Here is a 13,409-nt window from a genome sequence, read left to right on the forward strand (position 1 = left end):
CTGCTCTGTCACCACTTTACCTCTCATCCCTCCCTCCCTCCTCCCCATTAGACTACAGGGGCTCTGGTTTCCTAAGGCAGGGCAGAGAGACTGAATTATTCACACATACCCAGAGATAACGAATCAGCCCTGCCCAGGTTGCCAAGCAGGGCAGGGTGGGGCAGGTGCTTTGTTTGGAGGCTATAAATAACTGGCACTTACTCAGATTACTCCTACAGGTATAAGATAATCTGTGCGAAGTCATTCTGGGAACAGTTGAAGTCATTCTGGGAACAGTTAACCTCAAACCGAGGGACGGACTCTCCCTTTTTTCCTGTTCCTCCTCCTCTTTTCCTTCCCTACCCTCCCAACTCTCAACAGGCCCCTTAAGTAGGCTTCACACACGCTCAGGAGTCACTCTGCCTTCTCACCATGGCTCACATCGCCAAATCTTTCTACGACCTCAGTGCTACCAGCCTGGAAGGAGAGAAGATAGATTTCAACACTTTCCGGGGTCGGGCAGTACTCATCGAGAATGTGGCCTCACTCTGAGGCACGACCACCCGGGACTACACCCAGCTCAATGAGTTGCAGTGCCGCTTCCCGAGGCGCCTCGTAATACTGGGCTTCCCCTGCAACCAATTTGGGCATCAGGTGAGGGGTACCTGGCATGATGCCCATGAGGCAGGACTGGCCTCCTGCTTACCTTCTCAGGGGAATTCATTTGTGTGGTTGTGGAGGGGGGTTGGGATAGGAGGAATGGGATGTAGTATCTGTGTATAAACATGCATGTTCTATACCCTCAAACATATTGGTGTCTCTGGGTATTCAGGCTGGTGTACCAAAAAAGCATGGGGTACCAAAAGGGAGTTTATGCAGTCATTCTGAGTTTGTAACTGACCACTCAATGATCGTATCTTGACATGAACGATGGTATATAGTATATGGTATAATGGAAAGAAAACTAAATTGAACTATCTGTTTCTGCAGTCCTCAGTTGGATTTACCCTTATCTAGCCACTGACATTGGGCTGTCACAACCTCTTTGAGCCTCAATTTCTTTATCTATAAAATGGGAAACAATAATAACAGGATTTTTATGATAATATGTGAACTCAGTTTGGAAAGTATCAAGTACTATACAAAAACCAGGTGTTATTTATATGGAATGCTTGTCAGTAACCAAGTCAACAATGCATGAAGGGGATGGGTGTGGTGTACAAACTCTTCTGAATATCACTTGTATCTATCTCTGTTTCCAAGTAAGCCACTAGTAGATATTCTGGTCTCAATGTTTTAGCTATCTTTTAAGGGTTTATACTATTTTTATGTACAATTCCATTAGTAAAAGCAGGCAAGGCCTCAGCAGTCATTCCAGCTGTAGTGATTGATGTAAAGAGAGAGAAGCCAGAAAGGCAGGTAAAAGGAGGAAGGTCAAAGAGGTTGGTTCAAATAGACAATATCTGTGAAGAGAGGGAAGCCAGAAGGGCAGGTAAAAGAAGGAAGGTCAAAGAGGTCGGACAAACTGACAACATCTGTACCATGTTATCTCTAGACTGACCACTGCAATACGAATAGGCCAGAGCTAAATGCTGCTGCTTTCTTCAGCCCCACTTTATCATTCCTCTAAAGAGTGAGCAGCTGGAAGAAGCCCATGCCCCGGTAGCAATTAACTAGACATTTACATAAGAGATAAGCGGCCTAGTAGTAATTAACTTGGGATAAATGATAGGGATATGGTTCTGATATGACTGTACTAATTGGCTCTAGTGGGGCAAAGAGAAGGGCTTTTCCCAAGCCACAGAAGTAACCTGGCTCCCAAACTGGTGGAAAGGAGAAATAAGGTGCCTTGACAGTTTAGTGCTAGGACAGGGGTAGGAGCAAGGGACTAGAAATCCCGTTTCTTGAAAGCCCCCATCCTGTTGGGCAGTGGGGATTATTGGGGCAGAGAAAGAGGCTACATTCAATACTTATAAGTGAAGAGCACTTCTAGGATGTCATGATTATTTATAAGGACTTTACGGTAGAATATTTGACATTGAGAGTTACCCAGCTTTCCCAGTTATATCCCCTAAAAGTGACAGAGAGTAGCGTAGTGGATAGTGCTGGGCCAGGAAGACCTGAGTTCAAATCCAGCCTCAAACATTTGCAAGCTGAATGACCCTGGGTAAGTAGTAGGAGATGGGGAAGGAAGTATGAGGATCTTTTGAGGAGTGTTTCCTGGCCTACAGGACGATCTGAAATCTCCTTTCCCTCCTCTCCCTTCCTTCACCCATTTCGTCTCCTAAGAACAAGGCCCCTGCACCACTCAGGGTAGGTTATACGCAGCAACAGCTGAGTAGCCTAAAAAGTTGCCTTGTTCAGTGAAGGGACAATTAAGGAGCTATAAAAGTTCAAAGGATGTGTGTTGTGAGGATAGTAAATAGTAAAGGATTCCAAGAGAGGTATATTCCAGGAAAGACGATTGGGGGGGAGCCAAGAGGAAGTATGCTGTGAGGCAAAAACCCCAAGTTAAGGGCGAGAAGAGTGGATAGGAAGGGTAGGGGGAAGAGGGAGAGAGAGAAAGGAGGAAGAAAGGGAGGAGAGAGAATATGGATGGCAAGTACAAGAGGATATGAAAGACTGACATGGTATATATCCTCCATTCCATTTCCACCTTTCTTTTTCTCCCCCTAGGAAAACTGTCAGAATGAAGAGATCCTGAATAGTCTCAAGTACGTCCGCCCTGGGGCTGGCTTCCAGCCCAACTTTGTCCTTGTCCAAAAGTGTGAGGTGAATGGGCAGAATGAGCACCCTGTCTTTGCCTACCTGAAGGATAAACTCCCCTACCCTGATGACGACCCATTCTCCCTCATGACAGACCCCAAGCTCATCATATGGAGTCCTGTGCGTCGCTCAGATGTCTCCTGGAACTTTGAGAAGTTCCTAGTGGGGCCGGAGGGTGAGCCTTTTCGCCGATATAGCCGATCCTTCCCCACCATCAATATCGAACCAGACATCAAGCGTCTCCTCAAAGTTGCCATATAGATGAGCTGTTCAGTACACATCCCCGTCTCCCCCTACTCCAGCCTCAGAGTTCCCTTCTCCGGGGTCTAGCATCTTGCCCAAGGCCTGCTGGACTCAGGAGATGCCCAAGATCAGTACCATTAGTTGAACATTCTTTCCTTTCTTGTCCACCTGTTCCCTTTTGGCTCCCCAATGCTCCTGTTGGTGATGAGTCAGGACTCCAAAGTCTGGGTTGGCTCTTCACAGGATGATGGTATCTTCTTAAACCCTTGGGGAAGGGAGGGTGCTTGAGAGTCGTGAAGGGCCTGAATTCTAGTCTATGTGAATCCAATAAAGGTCAGGTGTGAAAAATGCTGCATTTCCTGAGTCTTTTTCCTTAACAGCAAGGAAAAGCTGCAGAGATTGTAGGTAAGGTAGAAGACCTCAGTGGTTCTGATAAGGCCTCGTCCTTAAGGCATAACTCTGTGGGAGTTGGGAGGCACGCATTGGTTAAGGGTTGTGTTTGGTATTGGAGAAATGCCAAAAGCTCTATCACTTTCCGGCTTTTCCTTAGAACTGGGAGAAGGAGCTCTGGAGAGACAAGGACAAGAGTTAAGACCTTGAAGTCCTTTGGCCAAAGTCACTAGAAAGCTAGAGCTATAGTTGGGAATACATCTCTATTAGAGTGGGTTTAGGGACAATTAGCTACTTCTAATCTCCAGAGATGCCTAGGAAGTAAATTTTGGTGTTCAGTCATGTCTGACTCTTCTTGACCCCATCTGAGGCTTTCTTGGCAAAGATACTGGAGTGGTTTGCCATTTCCTTTTCTAGCTCATTTTACAGATGAGGAAACTGAGGCAAACAGGGTTAAGTGACTTGCCCAGGGTCACACAGCTAGTAAGTGTCTGAAGTTGGATTTGAACTCAGGAAGATGAGTTTTCCTGACTCCAGGCCTGGTGCTCTATCCACTATGCCACCTAGCTGCCCTAGCTGGTTAACTATTATCAATTTTTAAAAAAGGGCAGGAGGGTGAGGTGTTTGAGAAAACAAAAAGCCTTAATCAGCCTAAGAGAAAAGCTTGCCATTGCCTCTTTGCCAGGCTTTTCCTTAGAATCCTAAATTCATATTCCAGCCCCTGATCTCAAACTCATGATAATCTAGCCCTTTGGGTTTGGATGCCTATGCCAGTCATTTCTTCCATTTGGGTGGAAGGGAGATTTGTAAGGCTTGCTAAATAGAGGGTTTATCCACTGTGAGCTACAGCAAGCCAGATTCCTCACCAAGCCAAGTGCTGTTTGGGAAATTCCACACAGTGTCAGTCACATTCTCCATTATGCTAGGTGACGCAGAGGATAGAGCACTGGGTTTGGGGTCAGGAAGAAATGAGATACATACTAGCTGTGTGACCCTGGGTAAGTCATTTAACCCTGTTTGCCTCAGTTTTCTCATCTGTAAAATGAGCTGGAGAAGGAAATAGCAAATCAATCCAGTATCTTTGCCAAGGAAAACCCAAAGGACTTCAAGGTCTTAACTCTCTTCTTTGTCTCTCCAGAGCTCCTCCTCTGAGGAAAAGCCATAAAGTGATAAAACTTTTGGCATTTTTCCAATACCAAACACAACCCTTAACCAATGCCTACCTCCCAACTCCCACAGAGTTTTGCCTCAAGGTAGAGTGCTTATGGGGTCACGGAGAGTCAGACACGACTGAAACAAACCAACAACAACGGGATAGCTGAGGAAAGCTAAGAGTCCTGTGCCATACAGACAGCATTTTGTTTTTCTCTCTGTTGATCATTATTAATGTATTAATTCCCCTTCTTTGGAGTCCCAGCCCAAGTTAATTTCTGGCAAACTATACTTTCATTCTTTCCTAATTGGGAAGTCAGTATCTTTCCAGGTGCAGTTACTACCATTTGAATGGATATAACTACGATTCATATGTTATGAAGCAGAGTCCCTGTTTTCTATACTTCCTAGTTTTATGACCATGGGGCAAGTCACTTAACCTGAGACTCAGTTTCTTCATTTGCAAAATGGAAATAGTAATAGTACTTTCTCTTCCATTTGTGGTGAGGATTAAATAAGACATTTATAAAGTGCTGTGTAAACCCTAAGACAATATGTAGGAAGTAAAAATATTAGTTATTATTACCAGTGATAATTGATCTGGAGAAAGTAAGGCTGAGGAGGTAAATAACTACCTTTGTCTTATGGTTTGGGAAAATGAGGCACAAAAGTTATGACTAGAGCTGAGATCCCTCAGTTTCTGGAATGTTACCCTCCTTGAGACACGATCCCTCTAGTTGCTGGTGCTTTTTCCAGACTCCTCAAATAGTCCTGTATCCTGTATCATACTTCTCTGTTTATAAGTTATAACCAGCTTTTCCCCCATCCACTCCCTGGAAGCTCCTGAAGGGCAGGGACTGCCTTTTGTCTTTGTATCCACAGAGACCAGCACAGTATTTCACACTTACTAAGTGCTTGATAACCTAGGGGCAGCTAGATGGTGCAGCAAATAGAGCCTGGAATCAGGAAGATCCGAGTTCAAATCTAGCCTTAGACATTTACTACCCATGTGAAGCTGGACAAATAACCCCTATTTGCCTCAGTTCCTCATCTGTAAAATGGGGTCACACTGGAGAAGAAAATGGCAAACCACTCCAGTGTCTTTGTCAAGAAAACCCCACAGGGGGCGGAGCCAAGATGGCAGAGGGAAAGCAGTGACTTGCTAGAGCTCTACCCCAAACCCTTCCAAATACCTACAAAAAATGGCTCTAAACAAATTCTAAAGCAGCAGAATCCACAAAAAAACAGAGTAAAACAAATTTCCAGCCAAAGACAGCCTGGATGGTTGATCAGAAAGGTATATCACGCCGGGCTGGGAGAGGAGCGCAGTTCAGTGTGGACACGCAGGCCGCATAGAACCTGAAGCAGGCCTCAGAGGACTGAATCGCAGGCAGCTGTGGCGGTTCCCAGACTTCTCAACCCACAAACGCCAAAGACAACTTGGAAGGTCAGTGGGAAAAGTCTGTTACTGCGGTGAGAGAAGGAGCTAGGTCTTAGCCACCCCCGGGGGCCATGCTGTTTCCTGAGCTTCCGGCCCACAGACTGAGGGGGAATCAAGTGGCTGATCAGAGGAGGATTGCAGAGATCTCTTTGCCAGGGCTGAGGCAGGAATCTCTTGCTCTGCCCGTGCTTGGATCTGGGTCACAGTTCTGAGGGGTGGTCCTAGGGCAAGAAGGAATGCTGGTGTGGTGAAGCTTGTTGTAGCAGTGGAGAGGAAACACCTCACCCCTTATCATAGCACCTTGGAAGAACTGAAAATTTACAGGTCTCTAGAAGTATCTCTGAAAACAGCTGTACAAACCCCCGAAGCTTGGGACAATACACTCTTCACATTGGAAGCAGACTTTTACCTTAACAAAGAGTTTAAAACTCAAGTAATTGGCCGGGATCATGAGTAAACAGAGCAACAAGAGTCAGACTATATTATCTTACTTTGGTGACAAAGAAGATCAAAACATACAACCAGAAGAAGACAACAAAGCCAAAGCTCCTACATCCAAAGCCTCCAAGAAGAATATGAATCAGTCCCAGGCCTTGGAAGAGCTCAAAAGGGATTTTGAGAAGCAAGTAAGAGAAGTAGTAGAAAAACTGGGAAGAGAAATGAGAGTGATGCAAGAAAATCATGAAAAGCAAGTTGACAGCTTGCTAAAGGAGACCCAAAAAAATACTGAAGAAAATAACACCTTAAAAAATAACCTAACCCAAATGGCAAAAGAGGTCCAAAAAGCCAATGAGGAGAAGAATGCCCTAAAGAGCAAAATTGGACAAATGGAAAAGGAAGTCCAAAAGATTACTGAAGAAAATACTTCCTTAAAAATTAGAATAGAGCAATTAGAAGCTAGTGACTTTATGAGAAATCAAGACACTGTAAAACAAATCCAAAAGAATGAAAAATTAGAAAACAATGTGAAATATCTCATTGGAAAAACAACTGACCTGGAAAAATAGATCCAAGAGAGAGAATTTTAAAATTATTGGACTATCTGAAAGCCATGATCAAAAAAAGAGCCTAGACGTCATCTTTCAAGAAATTATCAAGGAAAACTGTCCTGATATTTTAGAACCAGAGGGCAAAATAGAAATGGAAAGAATCCACCAATCTCCTCCTGAAAGGGATCCCCAAAGGAAAACTCCTAGGAATATTGTAGCCAAATTCCAGAGTTCCCAGGTCAAGGAGAAAATATTACAAGCAGCCAGAAAGAAACAATTCAAGTATTGTGGAAACACAATCAGGGTAACACAAGATTTAGCAGCTTCTACATTAAGGGACCGCAGGGCATGGAATATAATATTCCAGAGGGCAAAGGAGATAGGATTACAACCAAGAATCACCTACCCAGCAAAACTGAGTATAATTCTTCAGGGGGAAAAATGGTCATTCGGTGAAATAGAGGACTTTCAAGCATTCTTGATGAAAAGAGTAGAGCTGAATAGAAAATTTGACTTTCCAATACAAGACTCAAGTGGAACATGAAGAGGTAAACAGGAAAGAGAAATCATAAGAGACTTATTAAGGTTGAACTGTTTACATTCTGGCAGGGAAAGATGATATTTGTAACTCATGAGACCTTTGTCAGTATTAGGGTAGCGGGAGGGAAAAAATTATATGTATGTATATATAGATAGATAGATGGATGGATGGATAGATAGAAAGATAGAGGGCACAGTGTGAGTTGAAGATGATGGGGTCATATCTGGAGAATAAAATTAAGGGGTGAGAGAGGATTATACTAGGAGAAGGAGAAAAGGAAAGGTAGAACAGGGTAAATTATCTCACAAAAAAACAGAAAAGAAAAGGCTCTTACAATGGAGGGGAACCGGGGCAAGGTGAGAGGAAATGAGTGAATCTTATTCTCATAGGATTTGACTTAAGGAGGGTATAACATACACACTCAATTGGGTATGGAAATCTGTCTTACTCTACAGGAAAATAGGAGGGAAAGGGGACAAGAGAGTAGGGGGATGATAGAGAGGAGGGCAGGTTGGGAAAGGGGGTAATCAGAAGCAAATACTTCTGAGGAAGGACAGGGTCAAAAGAAAGAACAGAATAAATGGGGGGGCAGGATAGGATTAAGGGAAATAGAGTTAGTTTTTCACAGCATGTCTACTATGGAAGTGTTTTGCATAACTGCACAAGTATAGCCTATATTGAGTTGCTTGCTTTTTCAATGAGGGTGGGAGGGGAGGGAGGAAGGGAGAAAATTTGGAACCCAAAGTTTAAAAAAAACACGTTTAAAAAAATGGGAAAAAAGAAATACAGGAAATGGGGTACAGAAATCTATCCTGTCCTACTGGAAAATAGAAGGGGAAGGGGGGGAGAGATAGCAGGGAAAGCAGACTACGGGAAGGGGTATTCAGAATGCATGCCATCTTGGGGTGGGGTGAGGGGCAAGATGGGGTGAAAATTTGGAACTCAAAATCTTGTGGAAGTAAATGTTGAAAACTAAAAATAAAAAAAATAAATTATTAAAAAAAAAAAGAAAACCCCACAGACAGTTGGATATGACTTAATGTCTGAACAAGTAATCAATAAATTTTTGTTGGACTAGAACTGAACTCATCTGCACTGATTAAAAGATGTTCTAGTTTTCACTAAAACATCTGCTATCCAGGGGCATAACTTAAGAACACATTCAATTTCTGGGCTGCACTGGGTGCAGAAGTGTAAGGGGGAGAGAAAGATCACAATACCCATACGTAAGCCTCCAAACAACACAAGTGATCCTACGTGATTGTAAGTTAAGTTGATTATCCCTATTTTGCCTTGTACTCTCTTCCCCCAACCCCTAGCTGACAACTAGCTTCACTCCAGTTTGGAGCTCTCGGGTAATAAATGAAGACCATGTACACCTCCATCCAAACCCTCCAGCAATAAATCTTCTCCAAGCTAAGTGTCTAGAACAGCTACAGCTAGAGTGCTGTGTTCTATATTACTAGTTGCTTGAATTGGAAAAGGTCACTTAAGAAGGCAATGTCTGCTACTCCACTGCTTTTGGGGGCTCAGCAGAATGCAGTCTTATCCAGGATCCCAGTGGACCTGGCCTGTTTTCATCGTTCTACTTGACTGCCTTTCATTTTGTGAGTATCAGTAAAGCTAGTTCACTTTATGGTCTTGTTGGGAGCTCTATGTTTCCATGTATGAGACTGGTATTCTGATCCTAAGTCTGTATTAGGACAACCCCCCTCTATATCATGTCAACAACGACAGTACAGACTTAATGATTAGATTATGAGGATAGTAGGTCCATCTATCTTCTGTGGGATACCAAGGAGCACTTGGAATTCAGTGGAATTGCCAACGGAGTCCAAAACTTTCCCCAACATTCTAGTTGGGAATTCTCAGGAACAAATATCTTTCTTCAATCTATCCCTAAAGCTTTGGTGCTTGTAGAATATCTTTTTTTTTTTCAGTAGTACCTGAGGCTTAAATCCAAAAAGCTAAGGTGGTCTTTGAACATCTGTGCATTTTCTGAGCCTATGGGGACACTATGAAATGCTGCCCTTTCTCAACCTCTAACAAGTACTCCAACTTATTCAGCAGGGCATAGAATGCTGTGTGTGAGCACATGAGCAGAGGGTTAGAAGGTAACAATGACTGTTTTCTCCATTTTTTTCATTCCCTGGGCATTTTACCCACTAACCAACCAAGGAGTAACAGTGAAGAACCTGCCTGTAGCCTTCCTTGGCTGAAGGCTGAATAGCCATACTTAAATCCTTAGCTTCCACTTCTGATGAAGTCTCTACCCACCTGAAAATCTTTTATGCTGAGGGCCCTAAACTATACTGAACTAGCTGGGAAAGCATTAATCTCTTCTTGAGTGGAAAAAAGAAAACAGAAAAAAAAAACCCAATAAGGATTTTTGGACATCTCAAATAGGCAAGTATAAAAGATTAGATGATGGAAGCATAGCACAGGAGAAGGCTGGACTTGGAGCTAGGAAGACCTAGGTTTAAATGCTGTATCTGAGACTAATTACATGCCCCTCAATCTCTTAGCTCCTCAGCTTCTTCATCAGTTCAATGAGATTAAGAGAACTTTTCCTCATGGGGTTGCTGTTAGGTTCAAATGAGACAATATACTCAAAGTGATTTGCATGGTTATGAAGATGCCGATAGATGGGCACCTCTCCAAATCAATACTGACTTAATCCTGATTCTGGGGAACTTTCTCAGTTACTTTGCTTCCCAAACCCTTTTTCCGAGTTTGATCCAGTTGAGATGGAAGTATAGATAGATGAGGCTATGGACCTTCTGCCCAGTTTCTAAGTCTGTCTGTGTAAATTACTATTTCATTTCATAAGGCAGCAAAAGCCCTCATTTTCTCTCTCTAATGCCTTCTGGTAAACCATGGCCACTAGTGGCTTAACATTTTTTACTCTATTCTTAATCTCACCACAGCAGCTTCTCAATACGGATTCTCCCCTCCGCCCTTCCCCCAACTCCCTTTTCTTGAAGAACCAAGTCTTCTTAGGATAAGTGTTCTTAATGTCAATTGGCAGTTTATGAGGCTTCACCTGAAATAGTATCAGGCCAAGACCAAGAGTCTCATTCTTGAAGAAAGGAAATTTAGAATTTAGAAGATCAGTTCTGATCTTTTTTTTTTTCTGTTTGTTTTTTTAATCTCAATAGTGCTTAGTGTGGTGTTAGACCTACCAACAAGAGCCAATATCACTAACAGAGCCGGTATCACCTGATGTTGGCATCATGCCACAGGCAATTTAGTTCCTGGAATGCCAGTGCAGTGTACAGGTCCTTTTCCATCAGGCTCAGGCTGGATGAATAATTTAAGGTTTCTCACAGACACAGGAATTACAGCCACAGTGGTCTTAGAAAAGTGCCATGTACTCAGTGAGAGGGAAACAGAAGACTACTGTCCTGGGCAGGCAATTGCTACTTGCCTTGAATACTGACTAAGGTAAATAATATTTATGAGAGTCTTTAGCTTTACTAGCTTTCTAATGGGTCCACTGTTAAGAGGTAGAAAAGTTGTCTTCCCTTTACTTCTCATGTGGTTCACTTCTTCTTTCTCCTTAGAAGTAGCAACTAACGCATAACCAGCCTCGGTTTCTTAGGTAAACAAAATCACTGAGCCAAATTTCCTTGAGTTATAAGGAAGTAAGGGGATTCATTTACAATGTGACTTGTCATTGACAAATTCCTTCGGGTGTGGTCCATCAATGCTATTCAACTTAGGGAGGCCATAGAGATACCAACTTCTTTACAGGCTCTTATTTTAAAAAACATGGTTGGGAAAATGGGAGATGAATGGCTGAGGAGTCCAAGGATCCGGCTTCAAATCCTATCTTTGGTGCTTGCTACCTGTGTGACCCTGGGTAAGTCCCTTAACCTTCCTGAGTTTGTCTCATTTGTATAATGAAGGGGCTGGATTGCATGGCCTATTAAATACCTATTAAATCTAGATCTATGATCCTATCATGATACTGGGGACAAAGGTAAAATATGGGATCATGGATTTAGAGCTATGAGGGAAACACACTATGTTGACATGATTTTAGGGAAGACAAGAGAACAAGCATTTTATGAAGGGGCTGCTAGGGGTCAGGTACTTTATAATGTACATATTATATATATTTACATAATATATAATTTATATATTTATATAAGTGCTTTCTAAATATTACCTCATTTGAACCTCACAACAACCCTTGGAGTTAGGTGCTTGGGTGGAGAGGGATGTAGGCTGAATTGAACAACTTCCTGTTTCCATGACCTTGGCTCAGTAGAATGCTGGTCTCAAGTTATAAAGACCGTGGTTCGGATCTGCCTCCGGCACCTACTAGTTGCATGTTCTTGTGCAAACCACTTAACCTCTCTAAACCTCAGTTTCCTCATTTATTATTATCAACTGGGAAAATAATATCTATAGTACTCATGTCACAGGGTTGCTGTAAGGCTCCAATGAAATAATATGGATAGAACATTTTGTAAACTTTAAAGTGTTATATAAAGGCTTATTTTTATTATTATTGTTAAGCTCTGATCAGCTTTCTTAAAAATGTTTTACTGATGTCTTTTCTGGAGGAAAAAATCTTCCTCCTCTGGTCCAAGAGTGACTCCTGCTTTGTAAATAAGAAAACAAAAATAAGCAAAAATTGCCCTGACCAACCTTGACAGAGTATCCTGCTCTAACCCTTCTTAGTTCTAGTGTTTTCCCTCTGTTAATTACTTCCTATTTGTTCTGTGTGTAGATTGCTTTGTATATATTTGTTTGCATGTTATCTCCCCTGTCAGACTGTAAGCTCCTTGAGGGCAGGAGCTGTTTTTCCTCTTTTCTTATCTCTGACATTTAGCACAGTGCTTGGCTCATAGTAAGCACTTAACAAATTAAATCCCTCTCTTCTCTATTATAAAAAATATAGGACCACAGATGAGCTGGAATATATCTCAGAGGCCATTTAGTACAATCCTCTCATTTTACAAGTAAGGAAATTGAGGCCCACAGTGGTTAAATGACTTGCCAAGGCATATGAAGTAATAAGCAGCAGAGGTGGGATTTGAATGCAGGTCCTCAGACTCCAGAGTGATTGCTCTGGAGGGATGGATGTTTCATTTTCAGCTTTCCAGGACAATCGCTAGTTTTTCAGTTACTTGGAGTTAAATTTCTTTTTAGTGATCTTTTCATTTACATTGTTATAGTCATTGTGTATATATTGATCTTTTTGGTTCTATTTATTTCACTTTTTATCCATTCATACAAATTGCCTGTTCTGTTTTTAAAAAATTCTAGACCTTTCTTTCATCTCATATTTTCATTGACAAATAATCTCATCATTACAAGAAATAAAGAATAAGTGATTTATCCTTGTTCACCAAGTATGATTGAGAACTGAGTGAATCTGAAATAAGCCCCAATCTGTACATTCTACTTTATGACTACATGAAACTAGCATATTGAAGTGCACTTGAACCCCAAGACTACAAGTTTGTCAGTTTCCATACTTTCCTTTCATCTTCAGTCCCACAAAGCTAGACAGAAACCTGAGATTTTAGCTCGATTATCCCTTTCACCTTGGTAGATGACAAAGCAGATTACAGAATATTTAGAGTTGTAAGGAACCTTAGAGGTAATTTAACATAATTCCCTCATTTTAGACAGGTGAAAACTGATGCCCAAAAGATATGTGACTTGCCCAAGGCCACACAATCACTAAGGGATGGAGTCAAGATTTGAATTCAAGCCTCTGGATTTGACTCCAATGCTCTTTTTACTATAACAAGTTTCCATTAAAAAGCCTTGGTTCAAGAGGTTTTGTTTCTATCAGACCCACTGTACAGTATAATGTTAAATAATAATAATAATAATAAAAATATTAAAATCTGTTCTATCTTGATAAAAGTACATTTTGTATTATTTTAGA

The 13,409-nt window shown here is 41.9% G+C and overlaps 2 protein-coding genes across 2 annotated transcripts in view; one reads left to right on the forward strand and one right to left on the reverse strand.

Annotated features, from left to right (window-relative positions):
• The first annotated feature begins 201 nt into the window (after positions 1-201).
• Positions 202-3,339, forward strand: GPX2 (glutathione peroxidase 2). Its single transcript, XM_027843719.1, has 2 exons — positions 202-633; positions 2,656-3,339. Exons 1-2 carry the CDS (start codon positions 412-414, stop codon positions 3,004-3,006), a joined length of 573 nt encoding a protein of 190 aa, XP_027699520.1. The 5' UTR covers positions 202-411; the 3' UTR covers positions 3,007-3,339.
• A 104-nt stretch (positions 3,340-3,443) lies between these two features.
• Positions 3,444-13,409, reverse strand: part of CHURC1 (churchill domain containing 1) — a 30,092-nt gene continuing 20,126 nt past the window's right edge. The window contains exon 4 of the mRNA XM_027843721.1: positions 3,444-3,555. Within this exon, the coding sequence (XP_027699522.1) occupies positions 3,535-3,555 (21 nt within the window). The 3' untranslated portion in view covers positions 3,444-3,534. The remainder of the gene's footprint in view (positions 3,556-13,409) is intronic.

Source organism: Vombatus ursinus, unplaced genomic scaffold (genome assembly GCF_900497805.2).
Source record: "Vombatus ursinus unplaced genomic scaffold, bare-nosed wombat genome assembly UNPS02014926.1, whole genome shotgun sequence".
In the NCBI taxonomy this organism is placed as follows: domain Eukaryota; kingdom Metazoa; phylum Chordata; class Mammalia; order Diprotodontia; family Vombatidae; genus Vombatus; species Vombatus ursinus.